Source organism: Pleuronectes platessa, chromosome 2 (assembly GCF_947347685.1).
Source record: "Pleuronectes platessa chromosome 2, fPlePla1.1, whole genome shotgun sequence".
In the NCBI taxonomy this organism is placed as follows: domain Eukaryota; kingdom Metazoa; phylum Chordata; class Actinopteri; order Pleuronectiformes; family Pleuronectidae; genus Pleuronectes; species Pleuronectes platessa.
Genome location: NC_070627.1, coordinates 14,945,362 through 14,972,855, shown reverse-complemented (window position 1 = coordinate 14,972,855; position 27,494 = coordinate 14,945,362). Strand labels below are relative to the sequence as shown.

Here is a 27,494-nt window from a genome sequence, read left to right as displayed (position 1 = left end):
GGTAGGGTTTTGAAAATGCAGAAATGTTCACAAAAACATAAAAAAAACCCATTGCTGGCTTGGTCCTTTAACAGCATCTCCCACTCTCCGTCTGAAGCTTTTCAGACAAAGTGTAAGCAAACAGATCTGAGTGGGATAATCTCTGTCAGATCCTCGTCTTACTGAATACTCGATCCGTTATTGAGACACAAATGAACACAAATTGACGAATTACAAACACCCATAGGCCATTTTGTGTAAAACCTAAGTGACTTTGATGAAATCCAAAATCTAAAACCATTAGCCTTTTCTCAAGTTGCATTCCTGCTCTCCAGCTCGGATGCAATTTGAGCTACCGCATATGAGACCTGGCTGTTGGATATCTGGAACGGGATGTTCACCAGAGCCGACAGCCCCTCTGTCCGGAGACACTTCAGACCATGTGAAGGTGCAACGTCTCCGCAAGTTTAAATCAAACGGCTTCTATTCTTACATCCTACATATGTGCTGACACAACACTAACTTCGGTTGTATCCTCTAATGCACCGTCTATCTCTGGACATCTGTTTTTCATTTAAGGGCCTATTGTTCATTATAATAATAATGAATAATAAAATAATTACACAATCTAGCTGCATCTTTTTATCTGGGATATGACGTGTGGTGAAACATTTGGTGCCGTATCCTCAAAACCATCTTGCCACTGTATCTTTGTTAAGGTGGTTGTGTCTTCATTGCCATTTGTCTGTTTGCTTTTCCTTTAGCAGGATTATGCAAAAACTACTGAACAGAATTTCTCAAAACTTAGTAGAAGGGTGGAGCATGGGCCAATGAAGAACACATTAACGTTTGGAGTTGATTACATTAATGGGGTGGATATTAGAAATAACGCAGAGATCTTCATGAAATCAATTAGGAAAATGTAGAGTGCTGATATGAACAGCTGAAATTGGATGTCGATCTAGATAATGATCTGGGTGTATACATGCACAGGCAATGCAATATGGCGATAAAATTGGCAATCAGCTTTGGAGGCGGTATGCACTTTCTGGTTGCTCTCGGAGTTTATGAACTTTTTTTAATGTGGCTACATCAACTTGTTTCATTTCCTTATGCACAAGAAATGTTGACTTAGTAAACTTCAGATCATTATATTTCCATCTCAAATCCAACAGAAACATGCTGAAGTACAAAAATACAGTACAACTGAATGGAGATGGTCTTTTTTTTTTTAAAACAATGGGAATCCACCGGTTTGAAGTGACCCATTCAAGGGTTTAGTATTTTTTGTACTTTTCATTTGATGATTTATCCATTCATACCCCCTCTCTCTCCCTTCAGAGGCCGTCAGAGAAGTGTCGCTACGTGGTGGGCAGTGTCCTGTGCGAGGGTGAAGAGAAGCCGGATGAAGAGCTGCAGAAGCTGTACGAGACATTTGGCTTCAAGGTGTTTTCTCTTCCAGAAGTGAGCCACGCGGTGACCACCAGCTTCCCCTGCACCACACCTCTGTCCCACCTGCTGGCACCTTACAGGGTCTACCCGAGGGTTGCTGCCTACATTGAGGTACGAGCACTGTGTGAATACATCAGTCATTCTGAGGCTCTTTTAAGGCACATAGCATCTGTCGAAATACGGAGCAAGGATTTGTCCCTTTATTGAAAAAGTATCCTTGAGAAGCACAGGTAAAAAGGATTTGAACAGCGAGCATTTCTCCAGTGTTTTTCCAGTGTTAACTTCTGAGTAAAAAGTTCCATAACAACTGTTTCATGCTCCTCTCCTTGACAAGCGTATGTCCTCATATATAAAAGTAAGAGAGGAGTTCCTCTTTTCTTTCTTATGTCCTCTAACTGAAGTGGATAGCTTTTCACCTCGTGATCATATCTGTCCTCCTTTTCTGCTTCCCACTTGTCAAAAGACCCTCGCTCATGTGTTGTTTAATTCATCACATGAACAGATGATGTCTTTAAAGTAGATTAAGAATAGATGACATGGTGGGAAATGAAGGTACGTCTGAGTCCCACTGCCCATATGCTGGGCTGCATGTCCTCAGGACAGGCCTCAAAAAGCTATTGACATTTACTGATGACATTTACACACTGGGATTCATCTAGGGACATCCCACCGCATGAATAATGCTCGACGTGCATGTCTGTCCATCTGTTGATTTAAGCATCTTTCTTTTCACAGGAGGTTAAAAGGACCCACTTCCTATTCAGAAAATGTACCATTATGTCTAGAAAATATGCGGGATGTTCTCACATGCACGTCTTGAAGGTGGAACTTTTCTCTTATATTTAGGACAGTAGAGGATGGGGAGTTCACACAAACCTGTCCGGTGGCAAGAGGGGTCACATTTGAGTGCTGACATTCATTGGTATTCCTCTGTAATTCTGTGTTTTTGAGTTGCCTGCAAAAAAAACAATGAGTGATCACCATGTAGTGGGAATGGTGTTATTACGCCTTAGGTGTAATGCTTCACTCAGTTGAATCCTCCATCTGTTGTTGTGTAGTGTCGAGCAGAGACAAGTAAAGGGGGGCGAGGACCCAGCCAATGGCATTTTTAATTGGCTGTATCCAGCTATGTCAGCATATTAAAGCCATGATTTGACCATTTGTGAAAAAGGTCTCAGCTGGTTTTCTTGTTGATTGTCACCCCAGCCCAGTCAAAGGATTATTATTTGCCAGCTTCTGCTCTTGGCACTGACCAAGTTAGGATTTTTTAGGAAAAAGGGGCAGAAGCTCGATAATACATTATTTGCATTGAGCTCCTGGTCGGGATCGTCCCCTCAATTCACCACCAACAACTGTTTCTTTTCACCTGCCCAGGAATCAAACCCCTGCACGTTTACACTCAGGTTGCTTCTGCACCGACCTTAGACTGTATATGCCGAGATGACGTCTCCCTAAAAGTGAAGCCAAAGACCCTCAAATGCACTCTGGTGGTTGACTGCAGTATAGGTCATATGTAAATCCCACCTCCTCCATGTTAGCAGATGGGACATGGACTAAATTAAAAAGCCACAGTACATATATTTTTCTCAAAGACTATTTCTGTTATTTTAGGTTGTTCTGCTCACTCTGATTGTGAATTTTTCCAACATGCTTGGTTTTCATTTGTTATTTGATGCTATCAAACGGGTTGAAACATCACGATTGACAATTGACAAAACTAAGACACAAAAGCAATGTGTGACGTTTACCATTGTAGAGTTAGGAGCTGCTTGAGTAAGAAAGACCAAATGTAGTTTTACCCTGCATCCTTTTTTTCTTTTTACTTATTTACAGTCCTATAAGAACCACTGTCTGCTCCGTTTATCATCGTTTACCAGCATCCTCATCTTTTTTGCAGTTTTCTCTCTGCGGTACTCTTCTTATTGCAACACCCCTCATCAGAGGGCAGGACAAACTCTCTAACATGTTCACTGACACAGACTAAACGGTCTGAAGGCACGGGGAATAGCATCTCTCCGTGTTCAAATGTAGTGGTATTCCCTTGTATAGGCTCTCGTGAAGTTACATAATCGTGGCTAGTGTCAGTGTGCATCTTTTGTGAGCATACAGGGCTGTCTATCTGGCAAGCAAGCTGATGAAAAAAAACTCATCTCAGTCGCTCACACTTGTCTCGATGCAGAACGGCTTGTTGCAGTCCATTAGTTGACCTGAGTGCTGCGACCGGTCATTAAGGAGGTGCTCTTGTTTAGCAGATATGCTGATAACACACCAACATCCAGTTTGAGTTAGGGAGTGGCGAGTGCACTATGCGTACCAGCTCCAGCGAGGCTAATGAATAATGGATTGTGGCTTAGAGAGGCTTGGTTCAGAGGATGGTATGTGAATGTGTGCGTATGTAATGTAAGTATGATTAATAGAGTAGGTTTGTAGTCTTTGGGACTTGGAAAGGAGGGAGACACTTGTGTGACGTAGCCTTGCGCTCTACTGTATCTGCCGTGGCTTTATCTGGGCTATTTCACCGCCGCAGCTGAACCAAGGTGACGAGGACAATGAGACAGAAGAGAATTGGGGGGCCGTAAAACCAGAGCAGCAGCTAGAAGTTAACCAAAACTACCACCAGACACAGTTGTGAATATTGATTGGTGCTTCTTTAAGGCTTGAAATTCTCAGTCAAGCTATGTAAACCAGTGCTGCCCATGAATCTAAGGAGGTTGACCAGGTGAGGTGGGATTACTTTCTGGTTCCATGTCTAGTCAAGTGTTTTCTCAGGGACTCTGATCCTCCTCCTGGCTTCCTATAGTGCTTCATTTATCGCAGAGCAGGTAAAATACATTACTGCCCTTTTTCACTTGAGCGCCTTTTTCTCCGGTCCAGCACCAACGTCTCCACAACCTGCTTCCCTTGCCTCATCTCCACCACGTACATCACATACTCACAAAACCACACACACTACCCTGTACTCTTACTACCCTAACTCTAACTTAAACATGATCCTTTAAACACACAACATGTAACAGTGTCCGCTAGGGGTCTCTCAATCACAACTATATCAAAAGTGCTAGTTTGACATCGTTTTGAAGCAGCGTTGGATCATGGGAGTTGTTGTCTTCACCGCCATTGCCAAAGAAAATACCTGACTCGACTCTGGTGCAATCATGTTCACGGATGAGGTAATAGTATTCACGTTATGCACAGATCAGCCCCGAAAAATCTAAATCCATTACGAATAATAAATGCAAACAGTGGGAGGAACGAACAGCCTACTGACTAACTGGCTAGCAGTGTGGTTTCCCTTTGCCATACTGGTTTTCTACAGATGTTATAGCAGAGGGGAAAAGCCCTGGTTAAAGTGAGCAAAATATTGTTAAATGTTAAAATTAGGGATTTCTCTGGAAAATATCTTTGATAATGTCAGTCAACAAAACATATATCCTATAGGTCTCGACGTTTTAAGGAGAAGTTGTAGCCCTTTAAAGTTATGAGCACCAGCGGTACAACTCTGTGTATACTCACAAACACTTAATCCTGGTCATTTTATTGTGCTGATAGTAATCTGAGGGTATCAATGGATTTGTGGTATCAGTGGAATATCTGAGATTTTATAATAATGATAATCTTTGTTCAACAGCTGTGTATTCACATTTACTAACTGAAAAGCACAGAGTGAGCGGCTATGACCACAGGTTGCTTGGGGTTGTATTGTCTCTTGGTTAAAAAGGCAGGTGATGAAAGAGGACAACAATTAATATATAAAGAAGTAGCTGCTGCAGTGTTTTCAATTGCTTGGCCATGCTCTGTGGGAGCTTTGTGAAACCTTTTCAGTACCTAAAGAATAAAAGCAAACAATCATCTGAGTTTTAATTTGGTGGCCGGCTCAGACAATCCCAATAGTCCCTGTGAGCAGAAACTAGATGAAAAACCGATAGCTCCTGCCCATTTGTTATGTATTTATCTGAATCAGCCTTCACTCAGCATAAAAACAAAATGAATTCCCCCTCATTTAATTTTTTTTTCACCAAAGTTTTGTTTGTGTGACTGGACTGATACCATTTAAAATATTCAAGTGCATTTTGTTGATGTTGCAGTTAGGAAATAGTTTTTTCGATTTTCCCTGCATCATTCTCTACTCAGCACCTCATGGGACGAAGCAGGATGTTAGATTTGACATCTGCTATGACAATTTTCTCGTGATCATGTTTGAGATGTTTCTTCATCTTCAGTGGTCTCAGTCTGTGATAAAATTATCCTGTTGAACCATAGACTGTATTTAAAGAAGGGGGTCATGGCAGCCTGGTGGCTGGCTGCTGTGTTGGTGTTGTAAGCCCTCAGTCATCCATCTTAGTTTATGGGACATGAACCAAACAAAAAATCGAAGAAGCTTATAAAATAAAACAAATTTTTATTAAAAAAATTAAGAATTAGGTGGAAGTTAATGTTTGAAACCTGAGACTTATTGACCGACTGCATGTATGGGCCGAACCTCGATAACGTGGCTCCATCTCCTTGTTGAACATCCTTTTAAAAGCTTCATTTTCACAGGACAGTAATAAATAAGGTAATATATATATTTATATGTATATATATATATATATATATATTTATGGTTGCCATGTATCAACCACTGCAGTGAAGTTGAGTTTTTGTGTTCGTCTCAGTCCAAACAGTGGCAACTAAATGTGTCTATTTTCACCTGTTTTGAGTTACTGGTCCCTTCACGCTCTTCTACAGTGGAGTTCAGTTTCCTCACCTCCATCATGCTCATGGTTTATTCACCAGCCACTCTTCCCCATCTTCTTTGATGTTATTATTTGTTGAATTAAATATAGAAAATTTGTTTGGCTTGTCCACAACATTTATATTTCATGCAATAGCCTGATTAGGGGTTAGCCAGTGGAACTGCGCTTATTCCCTCCCTGTGTATCCGCCGAGTAAACAACAGCCAAGATGCCCTTCGCTCTGCTCAGACGCCCCTGTGGGTGAATATAAATGTGACAGTCGCTGTTTTGGGACTGAACATATACCAGAATGGATTGTGAACTATGGAGCTGGATTGTTTGTATTCGCTGTTACTTTCATTGAGGTTTGCTCTCAACAAATAAGAATATTCTCAAATACTCTATTCTTAGCATATTGCATCTTGTCTGTCTTTGTGTCTGAAACTATTTGCTGCTTGTCAAGTCAACCAGCCTTTTACTAAATGAAGAATTAGAACACCTGTAGTACGACTCTGCCACCACCGCTCTTTCTGTCAGTCTGCGTCTTTAATAAAATCCCCATACACACAGACCCATTTATTATTGATAACCCTTAATCATAATGGTGGTGATACATCAAATTACTTTCCTGACAACGACAGGTACAGGAATCCTCCCACTCACTCTGAATATCACGCTTCACATCTTCTGTGAGCGAGCTGACAGATCTGAGTGCAGGTACCGCTTTGAGGGTTGAATTGTTTTTTTCCTTCATTCAGTAGCATATTGACTCGTCTCTGGGCCCATAGATGGTATAGATCCCCGTTATTATCTCCGAATTATTTTGAGGAATTGTTCAGAGATTCTCTTTTTCCACTTTTGTCCAATCTTCCCTAACTGCTCATGCACAAATGATACGATGATGTTTGGACATGTTTGGGTCTAGACTGTCTCTGAAGTTGTGGTGGTGGCGGCAGCTGATCGTGGACTATGATTACAACTAGACTGGCAGATATACAATACGCCTACTGACATACTCTACCATTACTGATTAATAATAACTCCTCAATTCGGTTTTCATTGCTGCTCCCTTCATCTCTATCAGACATTCTCTTTTCTATAGATACTTTAAATATTGACACACTTTTTTCCATTATTTTACAAACTGTTCCTTCTAATCAATGCTGTAAATACTTTTATTTTGTTGATGTGTTCATTTTACACACATATTCGACTGCACTTCTGTTCATGGCTCTCTCTGAGGTTTGCAGTGCATCGACCCTGGTGTTGGCCCTTATCACCAAAAGCTCAGAATGAATCTTGTCGTCATTTCCAGTTGTCATCTTCATTGGTGTCTTCTACGTGTATGCCATCTCTTTGCTCATGCACAAGATATTTTAATTTTTTATGTTGTTGTTTTGCGCCCGTAGTGTGTTAAAGACATCATCAATGCGCCCACTCACTCGCAGAGAATCCTCTGGATTTCTGCTGTAATTTCAGATGGGTTCATTCTAGCATTATCTAGAGGTTTCACGAGGGGGGCTGCCAGGAAGGAGCTTAGAAAGCTACAAAATGTATATAATTCGTTTTTTTCTGCAACTAATTTCCTCCTCCGCCTGACTGAGACTAACCAACAGATGCTTTGTTACATCCCCACGAGCACTTTGAAGCTTACCTGAGCTCACGTTATGGAAATCTGTGGAATAAAAAGAAATTGTTTACAATATGGTGCCCTCAGGCTGAGAAAGAAAAATAAGAAAAGAATCCATGAGTTTACTTTACTTTGGGAAAAATAGAACAACATGATGCTATCTGATTACCATGTTAATACCCATGAGGCACTCTTTTATCCAGGAGACCACAGAGCCAAAAGCAGCATTGTTGGTCCACGCTAATAGCCTCGTTTTATCTGCAGCATCAACAGCCATGAAGAGGCTCTCCACGCTTCTACATGGACCCTCCCAACTGCTTTTGTCACGTGGTTAAACCTTTAAACCAGCCTAAAGGGGAAATTGGGGGAGGGCGTGGAAGAATCGCACCTGCTTTGATCCTCTCCAGCCACACTACATCTTGAATGCCTTCTATAGGCCCAGGGCGCCGACACCGTAACTGCTTTCTGTTCAGCCGTTTCTGCGTGGGAAGGCGCAGAATGGCAGGGGTTGTGGCCGCAACGCCATCAAAGCGCAGAAAGCAAAGTGAGAGTCGATAAGTGATGTGTGAGTCTGCGAGCGAGCATGTGTCTCTGTGACTGATTGCTCGGGAGCTCGGTGAGAATTTGAGTCGGAGGAGGTACATGCCTCTGTGTGTGTGTGTGTGTGCTTTAAAATGCAGGCTGTGGTGAGAGCAAGATAAGTCCCTTTCATTATTAATGTTGTCATTCCACACCATTGTTCCTTCCATTACATTTTTATTGGTTAACACAAGCTTCTTGTTACTTGAAGGCTCTCAAAAATAATAACCTTAACACAACAGTCCAGGGCTGGAGGCAGGTCTCTGACCCACAATGCTTCATCTCTTCTGTTTACTATTAATATGCTTTGTTATCCCTTCAGTCTGCCGTTTTTTACTGACTGTCTGAGGAGGAAACATTCGGGCGATCGTCTGCTAAACTATATGTAGCCACCAAGTGATGCTGATGACAGTTTCATCACCTTTCTCTTTTCTTTCTGACAAAGAGAGGACTACTATGCTGAAGTCCTCGGCACACACTGGGATTTTGCTGTCCTGCTGTTCCAGGTTTCAGTAGCCTTAATATTCACTTCTTATTCAGCACCATGTCCTGGTCCTAATCCAAAGAATTTGAAAAATCAGTTTGCAACGATGTTACTTCAATTCTATAAACTAAGCCAACTTTAACATACATTTGTACCCAATTAGTATGCACTATTATGAAGTTATGTTGGTTCTTAATGATTGTTTTCTTAATATACAGTATCTAAAATTGCAAGGACTGGTTGGTGGGTTGAAACAATCAGCAGCTCCTTCAATGTTAAAAGTGGGATCATTCCACTTATTCCATTCCGATAAGCAGCTTTAGCAAATAGGATTAGAAAATGCATTGTATTTGGCATAGTCAACAATTGCTTGAGAATTGCTCAAACACATAATGAATCATTATTTCAGCGGGAGCATTTGCTCTTGGTACTTTAGTTTTAAGTTGTTGAACCCTATCTAAAGACAAACAGTTCAATGTGATGGGAACTGTCCTGGATATAGTCACTAAATATACAATTATTTATCTTAATCTCTTGGTTAGGATAACATCCTGCAGTTTACAATCAGGGTTATTACTGATACTTACTCAAATACCATAATCCTGGGGGGTTGTAGTGACCATACACTCTCATGCTGTTCAGAGTCAGATTCAGAGTACTTTCTGAGAAGTGCATGCCTTTAGTAATAATATTAATAATAATTATTATTATAAGCATATTTATTTATTTATTGCCACCTTTCTCAGCCCTTGAGGTCATCTTACATGGCAGAGATGTGAGGAAGGCTACATCCACACTGATATATTTTTAAAATAATAGTGTAATTATGTAATGTAATAATATTTAATAAGCTTCTTATTAAGTTGATCATTTATCCCCAAACACTGATTGGATTTTAGATAATTCAAAGACAAATGGGGATTTAAAAGAATGACCAAAGCCTGAGTGACAAGGGCTCCTGTCATATGCTGTGTTAGAGAGGTGGACAAGTTCTGAAGCACAAGACAGAAATCCGTTCAGCGTCGGCAAAAGTCAAGGCGACGGCATATAGCAGGTCAGCAATGTGACCAATCTTCCTGCCCCATAGCGTATCCATCTTTCTCATGTACAAGCAGAGGAAATGGCTGACGATAATCAATGAGTGCGTGTGCTTTGGATCATGAAAGTCTTTGTACACATCCTCTTTCCATCATACAGTCGGAGGAGCAGATCGCGCTGTGACTGCACGCACAGCAGTCAACAGCGGCATAATCATTAACCCTGACAATTGCGGTAATTTGCCTTCCCAATAAATCCAAGCAGATGGCGAGTCTCTGTTATCGATGTCTGAATATCAATAACTCTTTCGAACACGGGACTCGAGTCCAATAAAAATGATGCCTAATTGGAGTCGTGGGTGGTACAGTGTTTATCAATGGCTCGAACCCCTCATCAGTAATCACCAATCAAACTGACAAAATACAAGTGTTACATGGACAGGTAGACCCAACCAACACACCTTCATCTAGAGAGGTTGAATCACGCCTTCAAGTCCAGCTGTTTCCTGGTTTATGCAAATGTTATTATTTATTTGTTGGGAGCTTAGCATCAGCTTGGAAAGGAAACACTAAGGCACAAAAAAACTTTAGAAGTGCCACTTGACTTGACCTTTTTCGCTCTTAAATGTCTGGAAAGAATCAGAAAGGTTTCTTGTTGCACTGAAGGAGGCATCTGTTTCTGCTCAATTCACTTTGTGGCAGTGAAAGTTCTGTTCATTTAGATGTAAAGGTCGTCACCTCGGCTTGTTATCGGCTGTGTGTGTGAGGAAGAGGCTGCTGCGGCTTCTCCTAATGATTGGCCTCTTGTCAACATTTCTCCCAACATGTTTTGATTCATGACCAGGTGTCACCGCCACTGTAACATGTGGATGTGAGTCACTGACCTTGACAAATTTGCTCTCTGTATCAGACTAACTGAATTGGTAAATCCTTCCCCCCGTGGATCCACAAACCATCTTCGGTCACTCCTGTGTGTTTGAAAATGTATCGGGCATTTCTTTGAATTCATCTGAAGGATTAAATGTACCGTGACGTGAAAGACGCTTCATGCTGCTGATGAGGAGACTGTCTGAGTTTCTCTCTTTATTCCATTGGTTCAAAGTTCAAATTTCTTGTGTCCATTTTCCAGTGAAACAATGCCGTTCTTCAGTAGTAGAAAGTAACTGGGAACTCGAGTAAGTACAAATGTGACATAGTTTTCAACTATATTTCAATGTTTTTCTACATTTTCTTTTAAAATTTTAGTTACTAGTTACTTTTAAGTTATCTTAAAAGTTTTTAAGGTATCTTAAAAGTAACTAGTAAGTTTCGCTCTCTGTATCAGACAGAATTGCTCATAATATTCATGTATGTTTACTTATGAAAGGTTTTTTCTTTTCATGCAAGACTTTACAAGGATTTGAACACTTCTTTCATTCAACTCAGCTGTTGTCTCTCGAAAGACTTAAAACTCACCATTGGTCTTGTTTACTACAGAGTAAAAAACCTCAGCATGTTTCTCTGAGGGCGTAGAATCCAGTTCTGCATCATGTTTAACTGAACGTTGCCATGGAAACAAGGATTCTCGCGGTAGTGCTGTTGGGCTCAAACATACCTTTTTCTCAAATTTAATAACCCACCACTGTCGCTGACCTTTGACTTAACACACCTAATTTCTATACCTAGTAATACTATATTGAGTCAAGCCATATTCAAGCCCACTGGATTTCCCCATCTATTTTTCTATGAACTTTAATTTTATACATTTTTATTAAACATGATATTCATATTCAAATAGCTGAAAATTTGTCTCTTTATGATCTATGATCCAATCAAATAAAGAGATGAGGTAAATGCAAACAAAAAATATAATTTTCTCTTGGAATCCTCTTTGTGATTGAAAATCTAGTGAACTGCTACAAGAAGGTCCAGGAGACTCAGAAGTTTATTTATGCTCGATGTATTGAGGAGAAGAAATATAAACTATTTAATTTAACATTGTGTAATGCAACCCAGTTCTAAAGACTGTCCTTTGCAGGGTTTATTTAAATTCAATTATCCTCACAAGACCTGCCTTGTAGATCCTGTTTACCTCTATCCCAATAACTATGAAACACAGATAGGCACTTTGTTATAGTTATTTACTTTATCAATAACATCTCTCCCTAGAAACAGATGGTGAACTATTTTTTATGGTGAAAGACATTTGTGTGGGTGACCTGTGCACAGAGCCTCTGCCTAATACTAGCAAGTCCTGAGGACCCGATAAGATGAGAAAAATACCTAAAGAAGGAGAAAATATCCTCAAATGTTCTCACAAAATCCTGTTTGTGTGTCAAGTAGCCTGCTCATCAGATAGCTCAGTTCGGCTTATTGACTTGATTTCATCTTATTACATCCAGCGAAGGCCGCAAGGACATCTTGGCCTTTAAACTAAAGTTCATGGCCTTTAAGAAGCAATTCTCTGTGGAACTTTGGGCTCAGTCTAATTCTGTCTTTTGTAAAGAAGCAGACTGTGCAAGATCGGGCACATCTTTGCATCATCATCATCACAGACGGTGCACCGTGCAATACTCAGCTTAAATATGGGAACAAAGCAGAGTGAGGAGACAAGTAAAGAGTAACATAAAATGGACATCAATGTTACTAACTCCAGATGACTCTGAAGAGGCCGGTTCTCAGGATTTAAATGAACCACAATTTTCTTTTTGTTCCTCCTAATAGAAACAAAATCTATTCATTTATTTATCTGTAAATTATAAAAATGTTGGACTACATGTCTTCATTAGCAGCTGACTTATGTAAAGAAAAAATGTGGTATTTAATAATGGCCACATTTAGAATCCAAGATGATCTACTTTTTTATTTTCTAAACTGTTATCTAATTTCTGCCAGAATCCAATGGCATCGTATGCCAAATGCATCCTTCAGCTCAAACGTTTATTTGCACTGGCCGTATATAGACGAAAACAATAGGCAGTCCATTAGTCATAATGTAACAGATTGACCCAGCAGCAATATAATGTGTGTCTAAACTACTTAAGAGCCTCGACAGCTCAGTAACTCTTGTCCCTTGCAAGCAAAAGCCTAAACTGAAATATGCACATTGGTATGTATTTTGTTGTTGGTGGCATCAGATTATTGTTAAGGGGACTTTTACAAAACCAGCAAGACAAATTGAAAGAGTAGATATTTTAAAAGATCATAGATATTCTGTCTTTACTGTGCGTGAAATCTGACTTTACTAAATTAAAAACTCAAGTCAGTCAAGTCATTTTTCAATTCAATCAAAGGTCTTTATATTTGCCCCCAGCTGATGGTCAAACCTTGATCTCCATCTCACATACGTTTATCCCTGACCTCCAGGTATTTTCCTATGGACCACATGAATCGAGTCTCTTCTCAGTCAGTCATTCTGCCTCTCTGGCTGTTTGGCAGTGGAAAGGCCGTACACTTGCCTCACCACTGCAGGTGAGCAAATATTAAATAGATGCCAGATTACTGAGAGAGACCTCTCTGGGTGGAGCATACGGCAGCTAATCCCCAGCCCTCTGGCTGCTGAGACACAGGAGCAGAGGTGTCAAAAGAGATCAGCTGTTGACATTTCCTAAAATGCATTACAAGTTTAGCTTCTCTGTCACTTGATTATATCTCCATGCTGGCGACAGCTGTAGCCGGAGGGTTATGTTTTCAGGTTGTCCATCCGTCTGTCTCTCTCTCAACAACACCATGAGGGAATTTCTTCAGATTTGGTACAAAGGTTAATTTGGACTAGACAGTGAATATTTGGCCACATCTCAAGAAATCCTGCATTGGTAATGACTAAATACACTTAAAACCTTTCATTATATTTTTTCACTACAGTTATGAGTTACGGACAGACTTGGATGTAACTCGACATACGGCCGTGAGGTGGCAATTCCGGTTTGACTTCTGTTGTTATGCCGCAGACCTATTTTTCTCTGTGTTTGTGAGTTTGTTATCCAGTGGATGCAGGGCATATGTTAAGTAGCCACACAGACATGCACTGGCCTTTAGGCACTTCCGAACAAACAGCATAGGAAAGCAGCAATATTATGGTGGGAAACAGGGCACGCTGTGATTATGTTAGGAAAGTGGTAATATTCTGCTAGCACTGCAGGATGCTCTGTAAATGCTACTTGATGCTTTGATTCTGGTCTCCTTTATTTTAGATTCTGTCTGTGCTTTACCTCAATCACATTGCAGATGATAAAATAGAGACTAAATCTCTAATGGGTGCTGTTATATAATACTTTTTGCTGGATGAAAAGGGGTCAATGATAGTATGGCAGACACGGGGGTCAACATCACTGCCCACTTGCTGCTCTGACATCTTTGGAAAGATTTAGAATCTTCAACGGGGCAACGTCTTCATCATATGTGGTGTGTTTACTTCCTAACCAGTGGTCCACTCTGTTGTTCTCCATGAGAAAGAATATGTCATAATGCCTATAGGATTAACAGAGGTCCTTGAGGAAATAAATTAATAAGAGAGATAAGAAAATAAACTGAAAATTTAATGTTTCGAAATCTAATCTGTAAAACTAAAGATCTTTACAATATGTAGTGAATACACCAAGTTTTATGTATTGTAAACGTGAACGGGACACATGTCAACTGTTGCGGTACCAGGATTTTTTATTTTTGCCTTGATTTATATAGGTGTAGGTGTTGAACTCTGTGACCCAATTTGTGTCTTTGGATTGTGTCCCATCTATGATAGATGATGAAAGATAGTTTTCTAAACCTGTGGCCCTGCTACAACATAAACTGACCTGAGAAATACATCTACCTTAATCACATTGATTCTTGAATGATGGTTCTAGTGCACGCAATCCATTGTGCATTGGTAATTTCAGCATTTAATGAGCTCAGTGATGGGAAGTGAATGCTTCAGAGTGCCGTTTGTTCAATATGCTACCTTTTAATTATCAGATGTTTACTTAGGACTCTGTTATACTCCCTCTATATGTGTTTGTTTGTCTGAATGTGCTCTGCTGCCCGTGTGTTCCTTCCTGTTTGCAATTAGATCCCAAAGGGGGGAATTTATTTTTACTTAACAATTATTGTGGAGCAGGAACTCACATCCTCATTTAGTCAGAGTGAGCTGTAAAAACCGACACTAGATGCACCATTATGTCATCTTTGTGTTCATAAAGATGGACGGCATTACTGTTCTCTGATGTGAAGCCAAAGCCTCTGGAACGCCACCTGGTGGCAGTAAAGGTCATAATCCCCACTCCCTACATGTTTGTGAACGATACATGGACAAAACAAAAAAAATATTTCTTGATGAAGTGATGCATACACACCGCCAACTTCTCGAGAAACTATTTGCAAAAATTATTTCATTTTCTGCGACTGTGAAAGGACGGGCTGATGTTAACCACATCTGCCTCATTTCCATGTTTGCCTGAATTTTGCTGAACTTGCCAGCAAAATTACCTATCAGGATTCGGTGTGTGTGGTACTGCTCCCATACTTTATGCGCTTCCTCTCATTTTAAACATCATTGGTTCTGCAGCTATTACTCAACGGGCTCAATATTCCAGCACAATGTACATAAATATACACACAAATGTTGTTAATAGTTAATGTATCTTCATAATGGTTTTTTTGTTCAGAATGAAAAGTGACAACATCTCATTTGAATCGATAATGTTGAGAGGAAATGAATTGTGAGAGACGATAGTTTCGTTTTCCCTCGTATGACATGAACCAAGGTCAAAATTGTAAATGATGCATATTGGTGTCACGTCAAAATCCATCTTCTTCTTTCTTGCACTTTTACTATGTTAAACTAACTCAATGTGTGCATGCATGTACTGCAGTGTAATGTTTTCAGCCCTGTGTGCTCTGCACACTTAGAGTAAGTCACAATTTTAACTAGCAACAGCCTGAAGCTGCAGTGGGAACAATCTAGTTGTTAAAGATGCCTGGTGTGCTTTCCCTCATTAGAGATGAGAAAGCAGAGGTTTGTTGTGCGGAGCCTGGAGATGTGCTTCACGGGTGCAAATATTGATTCTGTTCATTATTTTCCCTGTGGGATGAATCCTGTAGATACATGTGGTCCCATGTTTCATTTTACATGATAATGTCAACAGTCGTCATAGAGGTCATTATTTACATTTTTTATGAAAGCGCATTGGAATATATCTGTGTTCATGTTGAATACAACAGTAAATTCATATATATTTTAGAATACTAGGTTTAGCTCAAACTGCTTTCATTGTTTATTGTACTAACACAATTACTCCCACAACAACCATTCCTCAGACCATTTAGGCTAAACATGTCATGGAAGTAACAATCCTTTAGCCCAATAATTTCCCAATTTCCGATCAATAAAGTACATCTATCTATTAATTTACTGATGCTCAAACTAAATATTTCAGTTGCACTGTGGTTCTGTTAATTCATCAATGACATCAGGCGCTCATTAAGAAAAAAATTCTTGCTATTAAGTTAACTTTTTTTGTTTTATTTTTAGCAACAAGTGACAGTCCGACTGTGGAGCTCTTCTCGCGGCTCACCTCTTTGTGAAGCTGCTAAAGTCATGCTTGGGAGAGGAATTGGTGTTGATTAAGAGACAGCTTCAGCATCATCTCCTGCCTACTCTCTGCTCGCTGCTCTACAGCTTAACTAACTCCTAATAAGAAGGCAGCGAGCTCTTGGGAGAGGCAGGAGGCAAATTTGTTTATCTGGATGTAGCGAAGCATGTCCATGAGGACATGAGTGGATATGAATGTTGGAATAGGGGTTTATGTGTGTGCATGCATGCATGCATGCTCAGATGTTGGTGTGTGTGTTTGCCGTCATGTGTTCTTATGTGTTTGGTTGCACAGCTCGTGTTATTCATGTCACGAGGAGTGAAATAAATAAAGCGGGACACACAGCTACCTGAGCTACTCGATTAGATTAGGGAAGAAAATTGATTGTAAGCATGTAGTAGTTGTGTCCATTGGAAAGTGCCACTGAATGTGGAGGCGGATGAACGTGTCGGCGCCTAATTGATTGGTCAACAGCTAATGTAATCTGCGCTACGGCAGCTATTGCAGATTGGGATTAATGTGCCAATAGGCCGAGCAGGAATGGAGAGGAAGGGAAGAGGATGCGCGCTCACAAACCGCACCATGATCAATAGAAGCAACAGAATAGCTTGGGCCCAAATTTATCCCCTGTGGCTGACTATTCTTTATATTCTCAGAAAAGATTGAACGGCTTGAGTTAAGTCAGGAAAAAAAGCCAAAAATTCATTAATTTGCACTTGGTCTTCACTGAAATGCAATTAAATCAACAATCTCTTTTCTTGCAAGAAAATGAAAATAGTGGTAAAACGCATCCATCCATTATCTAAACCTCTTATTCTTTGAGGGTCATGGCAGCTGATATTAGCTGAGAGGCGGGTTACACCCTGGACAGGTCAGTAAAACATAAATAAAAGATCAAATTAATATGTTTTATTTACAACAGCAAGGTAGATAAAGAGTTCTTCAGATTACATTTCTAGTGTCATACTTTAGGGAGAAAAGAAGATCCATACATTCAGTTTTGGTCACCATTGTTTGAGGTGTACATACAGTGGTATGGTTACCCGTTGTGGGTGCTTTGGTGCTGTAATCAAAGAGTGAGATAGATGATCAGTACGCAAGTATAAAATGTCTGCAATGGCATATTTCATTTGCATAGTCTATGGTTTGGGTTCAGCCTGGATTAGACAGTAGTATAAACCCGATTTGAATTTTTGTAAAAGAAATTGGTCATTGTGATGGAAATCTGGACATACAAGAGGCTGGGACACCATATTTGTGTTTGTTTATTTTAATAGGGGCGTTCTGCAGAGAGGATCAACACAGAGAGTAACAAGGATCTCGGAGTGAAGATGCAGGATGGTCAAATGCAAGATGGGCTGTATCACAGTGATGTGGAAGTATCAGATGGATTATTTGTGTTTCAAGAGCTTCAGGAGCAGTTTTTTCTGTTGGAGAGAAGAACTCCAATTACTGCTGAACTTATACTTGCATGAAAATAACTATAACCTTCTAGAAAAAGGGAAATACTAAAAAAGCATATTTAAACTTCTCAAACTAGTGCTTCTTTGCTTCTTACATTGCATAAGTTACCACCAACTGCCACATTGCGATACATACAGAATATACCTCACCACATCTGTTGCAAACGTGTGCTTGTATCCTTTTTGGTTTTGTGCACACACTAGAAAGACAATAAAAACACAGGAAACCTCTAATAAAAACACTGCTCTGCAAAAACACCACTAGGTACCTTTGGAAAAGTCTAAACCCGTAGCTGTACAATTTCAGACTGTTTTTCTGTTGAGTAAGATTGGCGTGTGTGTATTGATTGAACTCTGTTCTGTGGCTGAATTCAAATTCACCTTATATGAAATGAGGGAGAGAATGGATGAGCTGGTTATCAGAGTGATAATAAGGGCTCTGCGTGTCTGCTGTCCAGTCCCATTATGTCCTGTCACATTCACTTCTGATCCCAAATGCCACATTAGCATGCCTGAGATCCACTGCCACAGTGGCATCACACTGACAGCTCTCATACCTGCACAGCCAATAGATCTGCCATTCAGACACAGCAGCAGCTTCCATCATGGTTTATGCATGTTTTCACTCTTCAAGGATCTTTATTCAGACAGGCGGTAAATGGCATACAGTCGAACATGTGTGCAGAGTAAAGGAAGTCTGTTTAAAGGAAGATCCCTGGTTCTGTTTCATTTAGCCAGCTCAACGCAACAGAAAAACAGCTACAGGAAACTTTAAGTTAGTATCAATAGAACTGATATCTTCTTGCCTGTGTGCGCCAGGTCTGATGCTGAGTAAAATCGTAATGCTTCACAACTGGCGGCGAAGAGGGGCTTTTGTTCCTGCTGTGGCTCATCATTCACCTTTCACTGCTGCAGCTACACCATCAAAGCGTGTTGTGGTCAGCAGTGTGTCATCCAGCTGGGGAACGGGCCTTGGCCATGAGGTATTTTAGAGGCTCCATAAAACTGTGTGATACTTTTCCCACCTGTCATTCAAAAAGACTGTTTAAAAACAGCCATTGTGTTTCTTAAAGAAGCACATAAGAAGCTGCTTTCCAACAAGCTCTGGATTTCGCAGATCCCCTGTATTTTCTCCGGAGGAGGTGCATGTTTAACGCAAATGTTCGAGTGAGAAGCTCCGCAGTTTCTACAGACCTTATCCACCTTGCCTCCTAGTCTAAAGAAACAAGAAAACAAATATCTCCCGATGAAAAAGTGGTGACACAATAGTAGAAGACACCCACGAAGATGTCAAGAGATTTTGTGATGATAAGAGCTGATGATGGTGTTGTTGTACTGTAAACAAAATCACATGATCTACACAGCAGACTTAATAGTCTCTTCCTGCCTCTGTCTGCCCCCCCCCCCGGCTGTTCCACCTCTCGTCTGTAAAATAAGGAGGATTTGTTGCTGTTGTGAATGCGTCTATGCAGAGAACCCCCCGCAGCGTTGTGTGAAAAGCAGACTCTGGGTAAACTCTGTAGCCAAATTTCCCAGATTTTACTTTTACCTGCAGGTCATGTATGAAAAGGGCTATATTCTCGTGAGTAGCACTGTGTTAGCATGTAGCTCTGTGTTTTTCTGTGCAGACTTTACAGCTACAAGTGGCTGTGGAAATGGTCACTTGCTTTCCCTGTTTTCGCCTGAACATTCCAGCCATTGCTCAGTGGACACAGTCCTTTAAGATTTATCTCAACACACTACATGACATTCAAAGTAATCACTGTGCTGTTCACACTATAGGGCTTCGTGTCTTGTGATTTGGAGTTTTGCAGCTGTTGTAGATAAAAGTGGAAAATAATTTAATGTGACCGAAGCATTAGTGATGGAATTTCTTGGAAAATGGGCTGTAGAATTCAGATTGCTCAGTAGTATTGTGACACCAGAATTAGATCAAATGTTTGCCAACTCTCGTTTTAACCATTCAATGATAAATCAAGTAATCAAATCGGGCAGAACTCAAACTAATTTAATCATTTAATTTTGAGTGATGCGGTTTTAATTGTACAGATGTTGAATGACACAAAATTAGCATTAAATTATCAAACACATTGTACAGCAGCTCGAGTAAATATCAATTTGTTGACACTTTTCACAGCTGGTCTTTGTGGACATTTTCAGGAGTGTTCATTCAAGTCAGTGTTTTTTTAGGCCACAAATTGTAGTGTTGTGTTGTTCTTCCGTCATCTACAGTAAAGGCTTGTCACTCCATATTGTGGAGTCCTGCAGCCTCGAAAACAAACAAAGGATTATTTTCCTTCATCCATCAGTGATGCTGTTTATTCTTTGAGGGTTGGGGGACTGAGGCCAGTCCCAGCTGACATACAGCGGGATGTGGGGCACACCCTCGACAGGTCTATTACCGGGCTGACATGTAGAGACAAACAACTGTTCACACTCACATTCACACCTGCAGGTAAGTACGGTGGCTGAGACGTCACTCACACAAAGCGCATTAACAGAAAACCTGACTGCGAAAGCCACAACACAACTACGAAAGCCACACAATGGAAACAAAACTACACAAATGCAACGAAATTTACTGACAACGGTTGGTGACAATGAAACAAACCTGGTCAAGCCAGTCGCTACTTCAAATGTGATGCTTTTTAGTTTGAGGTGTTACGGTACTTGTTTGGTGCATCTAAAAAGAAATAAAGCACCTGTACTGTAACTCCTCAAATAGGCAAGCATCACATTTTAAGGGTGGACAGGCTTGACCGGGTTGCCACAAACAACTGCTCATTGAACCAAGAACCTTCTTGCTGTGAGGGGACAGGGCTTACCACTGCACCACATTAAATCTGACACATACTGTCTGCTACTGTAACTAGTATTCAGATAATATAACAAACTATCTCATTAAAAACACATGCTGTACTGTTTTTTTATCTGGTATTTTTTCTATCTCCATACTGTTTAATATTATGGCGCTCAAAAACACTATCAGCTCATGTTTTCTGGTTGCACAAAATGACCAAAAGTTAAGTTCTTTTATTTTCTCCATTCTGACTATAGCTTTAAAACCGTTTGGTTTTTACAGCTAATGCGACTCAATTGGTGCCTCAAAATATACCAAGGAAGCAGCACACCAGGCATTACCTCAGGAATAGCATCCAATTAATATGTAAAGATTTGTGCCAGAAAAAAGATCCACACTTGTCTGTTCCTTTTAGAGGGACTTGGCCCTGGCACCGATGTTAAATCATTTAGCCGTGGGAAGAGAGTGGGAGAGGGAATGGCTTTTCATCTGAGGGGCAGATGTGGTAGTTTAACATTCAATATGCCACAGGTTATGGATCAGCAGTCTAAGGCACATTCCTCTCCACACCCACCACCCTTCACTTTCCTGATAGATCCTCCCTCGCAACCATTGTATGTGTCCTCATGCCCACTTCGTGTTTGTCCACAGGGGCTGGGCAACATTAGGAGCCGTATGAAAGGTTAATGTTTCTCAGAGAGGATTTGAAAGGGCAATTGTGATACTGAACCAAACACCCATGCTAGACCCCCCTGAGAGACAAATGGTTAAAATTGATGTCTTCACATTTGGTCCACCACTTTACAAAGTAAGATGAGCAAGCGGACACTAACGAACACTCGAGAATGTCCGCAGTCGGCCTTTAGGCATGTGGAAGATGGAAAAGATGCTGTGAGATAAAGACTGAGTGAACTTCAACGAGTTTCCGGTAGCTCGGGGCCAGATGCAGCATTTAAGGCTTAGTGGAACACAGATGATGCAGATGAAAATAAACTGCAGCTTCTCCAAAAGAAAAGCTACGGATGATCATGTTTGCAACTTACACCATGCAGTTGTAATACAACCCACATCCTACCATTGTTAACAACTGACAGAAAAAGACCCGTGTCCTACAAATCTGACAATGGGGTCTATTACTACAGTAATTAAATGAGAAATGAATGTAGTGTACGTGCTTGCACCACACAGTTGCTACTTTACAGCTGATAAAATGCTGAAGACGAACCTACCCTCCTGACCTGAGGTCCTTCATAAATTCAGACTGAGTGCTTGTTCCTCGGTGAACTGAAGTGAAGACAGCTAACAGGGCGGCTCAATTTATTAATGCCATTCGGGAAGCTGTCGCTCAGAGGAAGGAGGCAGAGCAGGGCCGGGTGTGAAATACCATAAACATCTTCATGGCACTGAGCGGTTTGCTGAGCAGGATGGCAGGAGGTGATGGGATGCACCCGAGTGCAATGAAGAGTGTACAACGCGAGCAGAAGAGGGAAGCGCGACTATTGCCATGCAGACCACTAGACCACTGCTCCTCTCCACTCTCCGGTGTGTATATTTAGGGCTTTTTATAGATGTGGCTTATGGCATGTAGATCACCTACTGCGATCAAGCCCGACGGAGCAGACACACTTTGCAGCAGGACGTCAGTGAGCTGTACTGCAGATGAGCCAGAGAAAGTAGATCTGGAATGAAGTGGATAACATACAGTCCTGATATATGTTGCTCTGGTTAAATTGGTAAATAATAGTTAGGACTATGGGATAGGTTTACACTTTCTCACTTTCCCATGTGAAACAAGGCAAAAGTTCAATAATAAGTTCGATAATATCTGACACAATTCACGTGTCAGATATTAACAGACATGTGAATTTACTGTATTTGTGTATGTGTGTATGGGTGGGTTGCTTTGCATTTGCACATCTCTAATTGGAGAGAAAGTGCTATAAATAGTCTTTTTCTTGGAACAATAACACATTGAGTGGGAAGTCAAATCTGTTTCAGACATGTTCCTCTCTCTGTGTGTGTTTGTGCGCACAGGCATTTGCATTGTATCTCCCATCACCTCATCTGACACTTTTAATCAGGCGCTGATCGGCAATCCAGGATGCTCCCTGTTTGCTGTACATTAATAATGTGACATTACGCCATCACTCTGCCACTGTTGAGTGAAGAACAATCCACTGAGACTTCATTCATCTCCCCACTGTCACCAGCGCAGCCTCAGCCATGAGCAATACTTTCATATGGTTCAAGTATCCCCTGAGACTCGTTGGCAGCTTATTGTTCATTTTCATGTCTGGGGAACTTTTTTATATGCGCCTGGAAATGAAGATAAATTGTTTCTCTGAGAGTAGGGGACAAATTCACATTTTCTTCTTTTCCTGATTCATTTGAATAAATTCCCATTCTCTGTTTCTATGCTCACGAACAACTGTATGTTTTCTGTTTACTTTAGTGGTTGCAGTGCAAGGTAGAGATTCAAATGAACACTAGTACAATACCCTCAAGTGGCTTATACAAATATAAGCCACTTGCTGATTTAGCATCCACGTAAATTTCGAATAATTCTATAGTATAACAGTTCTACAAAACCTTCAAAAGGTGAATTCCGGTCATGGAGGTTGCCAGTCAAGTAGATAATTCCAGACATCCACACTTTCCCAAGGTTTCCCTAGGCCAGATGGGATATGTAGTCCCTCCAGCGAGTTCTGGGTCTACCCTGGGGTCTCCCACCAATTCAGCATACATGGTAAACCTCCACTCGAAGGTGCCCAGGAGACGCCTTGAGTAGATGCCCAAATCACTTCAACTGTCACCTTTAGCCGTGAAAGAGCAGCTTTCTACTCCCAGCTCCCTACGGACGTCTGAACTCATGACCCTATATATCACTAAGGCTGAGCCCAGCCACCCAGTGAGGGAAACTAATTTCGGCCTCTTGTATTCAGAATCTCGTTCTTTTGGACACTACCAAGAGCTTGTGACTGTAGCTGAAGATTGGAACATAGATCCACCAGTAAATCGAAGGCTTTGTTTTGTGGCTCAGCCCGGTCTACACCACGAAATCCACATTATTGCCGACGCTGTGCCGACCTCCCTGTCCATCTGGCGATCTATCTTCAACTCCTGCACTTGGGGCAACTCGACATCTCCAATATCTCTTGTCTATTTATGCTAAAATGGTTTAGCAATAGAAATGTTACACCCAATTTTGGAAGGGCTGGGAGCTAGGAGGTTTGATTTAATTTCATAAGAGAGTCGGCCAGTAAGCCAATAAATTTCCCATAATTCTTTTTTTTGTATAGGGCTTTCTGTTTTGTTTTTTTTATCTTCTCATTTTCCGGAGACAGCCCACCAGGCCTGTGAATCATCCTTAAACTGTTTCATCAGCTCACTGGCATCTTAAACATAATTTTCATCTCTGTCTCAAATCCTGTTAATATGATGAAGCTGATTCAGGGGCAAACCCTTTTTGAAAGATTGATGATGAAAACCAAGACTCGTAATCTTGTGTGTGTAGATAACCTGAAACGAAATCTATTCCAAATTCACTTTTTTTTCTAAAATACCAAACATCCAGGGATCTTCTCTGCGCTAAAGTCTTTGAATATCCGACAGATGTAGAAAGTGTCTCTTCTCCACCTGAGAAAATCTCAATAGATAAAGACCACTAGGGGTCAACCTTCTGTAATCTCTCTTTCTTTTGCATTTTAGCAGGAAAAAGGAAACTTGAAAAAGAAATAACTTCTTTATTTAAACACGAAGAGTTAATGTTAGTAACAGGAGGATCATTCCTACAGTGTACACAATTATTTTAATGTTGATGGTCCAAAATTCAAAAAGGGCCATTAGCATAGGAGTTGGACACATTCAGTTTGAGAGATGGTCAGACTTTGGGTCATTTTCTTAAAAATGTGATTCATCTTTGAAAATACTTTATTTATGAATTTGATATCATACTCGTACAAGCTGTCACTGCCCATGACTTTAGGTAGCAATGAGAACGCTTGAAAACTACTTCCATTTGTTGTTATTGTCTTAATTTTCATTTCGCTTCAATTCTATTATTTCCGGTCTCACGCTCTACAAGACTGTTGGCGTGAATGCATAATATTGCAGGCTCCTGATAAATCAATAAAAGCACAAATTTGTTAACAGAAAGAAAAATACAAATGAGACAACTTACAAATAAACAACAGACGTCTCCATAACACACAGTCTATCACTGGTGGCATTTCTTCCCATTTTCTCATTTAGCTCTTTTGAGAGAACTCCTGTGCTTCAAAAGACATTTGGCAGGCACTCCATACTCCCCCCACGTCTTCTGCAATCCCTCAGATTATCAAAGTATCCGGTCTCCATGGAAAACTGAGAGAAGGGATCTGTGGCTGAGGCAGTTGCCCTGGCAACAAGCTCAGTATAGTCAGCTGCCCGGAGCAGAGGTAAAACACAACCGACTAAACCACGAAACTGGGAGTTGGCAGAGAATTGACAGGACGGAGTGCCCACCTGTCTCGGGCGCAGTGAGCCGACTGGGCTCAGGCTTGTGAGGAAAATGCTGTAGTTTAAGAGCAGAGATCTTTGTGCCTCAGCAGCTTGGATAAACTGACTGTCTCTGAAGTGTGTCTGAATTGAGAGGAGTTGAGAAGTTTCCAATTATTTTCTGCTCTTTAACTTTCTCCCCCTTTTACCTCCCTCCGTTTTCTGACCTGCGACTACACCAGAGGCAATATGTACTGTAGTGCTGTAAAGTATTTTAAAGTATTTCTTTCTACTGGTAATATACACTAGAAGTTTTGACATCTGCAGGCAGACATACTTTAGAAGAAGGTTGTCTTGTGTTGTGCATGTCCACTTTTGCATTTTGGCAATGTGTGCTTCCGAGCCACTGCCATTCAATCAATACTCAGTGGCGTTGTCGTTGCGCTGGGATGCCGAGAACTTCAGTATTTGTCACATCACTGTGTTTTTTTAAGAAGGGCTGTCAGGCTGAAGTCTGTCACAAGTGTTTCATTGTATGAAGCTCTTCGTGTTGAAATTTCCATCAACTATGTTCTTGTCAGCTCTGGTAGAATATCGTAAAAACTATACCTGACAATCTCTGAGTTGTCCTTCGCATCCTCAGGTTTATCTGTAGTCCCATCTGTCATTCTGATGCGCCGGAGTAAAACTAACGAATGTTCTTTGGCCTTGCTTCCTATGAAAGGCCCAAGTCTGACCTTCATGCACTTTGCAGATCAATAACTCTGCCAGGTAGAAATGCATTTATTAATTCAGTCTTGTTTTGAGCAGCATCTGAAAACTTGAAGGCTAAATAATGAATATGAAATTCATGGGGTCTGACAGTACCTGTAGTTTTTACCTGAGCTGACTCATGTGGCTCTGGTGTTTGGTCTTGACTGAAAGCAACTTTTGCTGCTGACATAGACCTGTCTAGTTTTCTTGGGGGATTGCACAGTCCAATTAGTGATTTGTTGACAGGTTGGGAATGTGAAACACGGAAAGACCTGCAAAGTAAAGGTCCAAACTGAAAATGTCAGCCATATCAAATGCAACAGCACTGCAATTAATGGACAAATAGCCATCTAGTCAGTGTCACTGTGTCTCCAGGCTAGTAGTAAGTGATGGCAAACCGTTTTTTTTACAGGAAATACTAACTACTTTGTTATTAAATATATGATGCAGCATCATCAATTATATTATTTTTAACCTATTTTAAAGAGGCAACAGACGATTTTTGTGCCCGTGTCAGTTCAAGTAGAAAAGCTGCAGTAACAAGACGCCGGTAGGAACGTTGGTACTTTTCCTCAGAGACGGATCCTGAGGAAGTTGTCCCACTATTTTGGAGATCACGGAGGAGAAGAATTTATTGTAATAACAACGTGTCAATTGGCTTTAGTGTCTGGACGGTATTTAAAGGACCTAAACTCAGGGAAGTTTAAGAGTGACAGATAGTATTAGAGGTTTACACTTTACCTTCAAACACAGCCCATAATAGTAGGTATCAGAGGTGGACAGTGGTGACAGTAATTTTAGAGACACTTTGGATTGACGGACAGAAATAATGGTGGAAAGCAAAGAAATATACAGGCTAACAGAGGGGTTCTGCTCTAACACAGGGCTTTTCTGATGGTGTTTTGTCAGTTATTTGAATAGTAATTCAGACTCAGTGAAGTGTGGCTGAATTGAATGGGCTGTAGAAGGAAGGACCGGCTCTGACTTATGTACCCCATGGAGCAGAGTGAAAGGCTCTTTCAGTTTAAGTAAAGTACAGTAATGACAAAAGAATAGCTTTAATATTAATGATTTATGCACAGGTAACATGTTACAGGATGTTACCGGAGGTGCTCTAGGAGGAGATGATTCTTGAGAGATTGTAAAAGACAGAGAAGGACGCCCCTGCTCTGCTCTGATAGCATTTGGTAGCTCACTCTACCATTGGGGAACCACAAATGAGACCAGTCTGGACGGAGATTGCTTTGTGGGCAGGGATGACAGTGCCAGATGACGTTCCATTTCAAAGGTGATCAAGAGATATGTGAGGCACCTGAGATAAATTTCAGTTGTCACTGCAAGGTTTAAATATCAACACAATATGTCTTTGTTTGTATACAGTCTGCTTTTCATTATTGATTATGAGTGTACATATGACAAATATTTTTTATTCTTTTATATATTAAACATGATGATGATACAAATATATATGAAAAACATGATGATTCAGACATTTCAAATAATGTAATTATCTAAACTCCCTGACAGCTGCAGATAAAGTGATGCTAATTAATGGGTAGTTAGGTCCAGTGCATC

General features: G+C 40.7%; 1 protein-coding gene across 1 annotated transcript in view; it reads left to right on the top strand.

The window, feature by feature from the left end:
• tex264a (testis expressed 264, ER-phagy receptor a) overlaps positions 1-27,494 on the top strand; it is a 67,237-nt gene that overhangs the window by 13,712 nt on the left and 26,031 nt on the right. Inside the window, exon 2 of the mRNA XM_053438075.1 lies at positions 1,321-1,542. Coding sequence (XP_053294050.1) covers positions 1,321-1,542 — 222 coding nt within the window. The remainder of the gene's footprint in view (positions 1-1,320; positions 1,543-27,494) is intronic.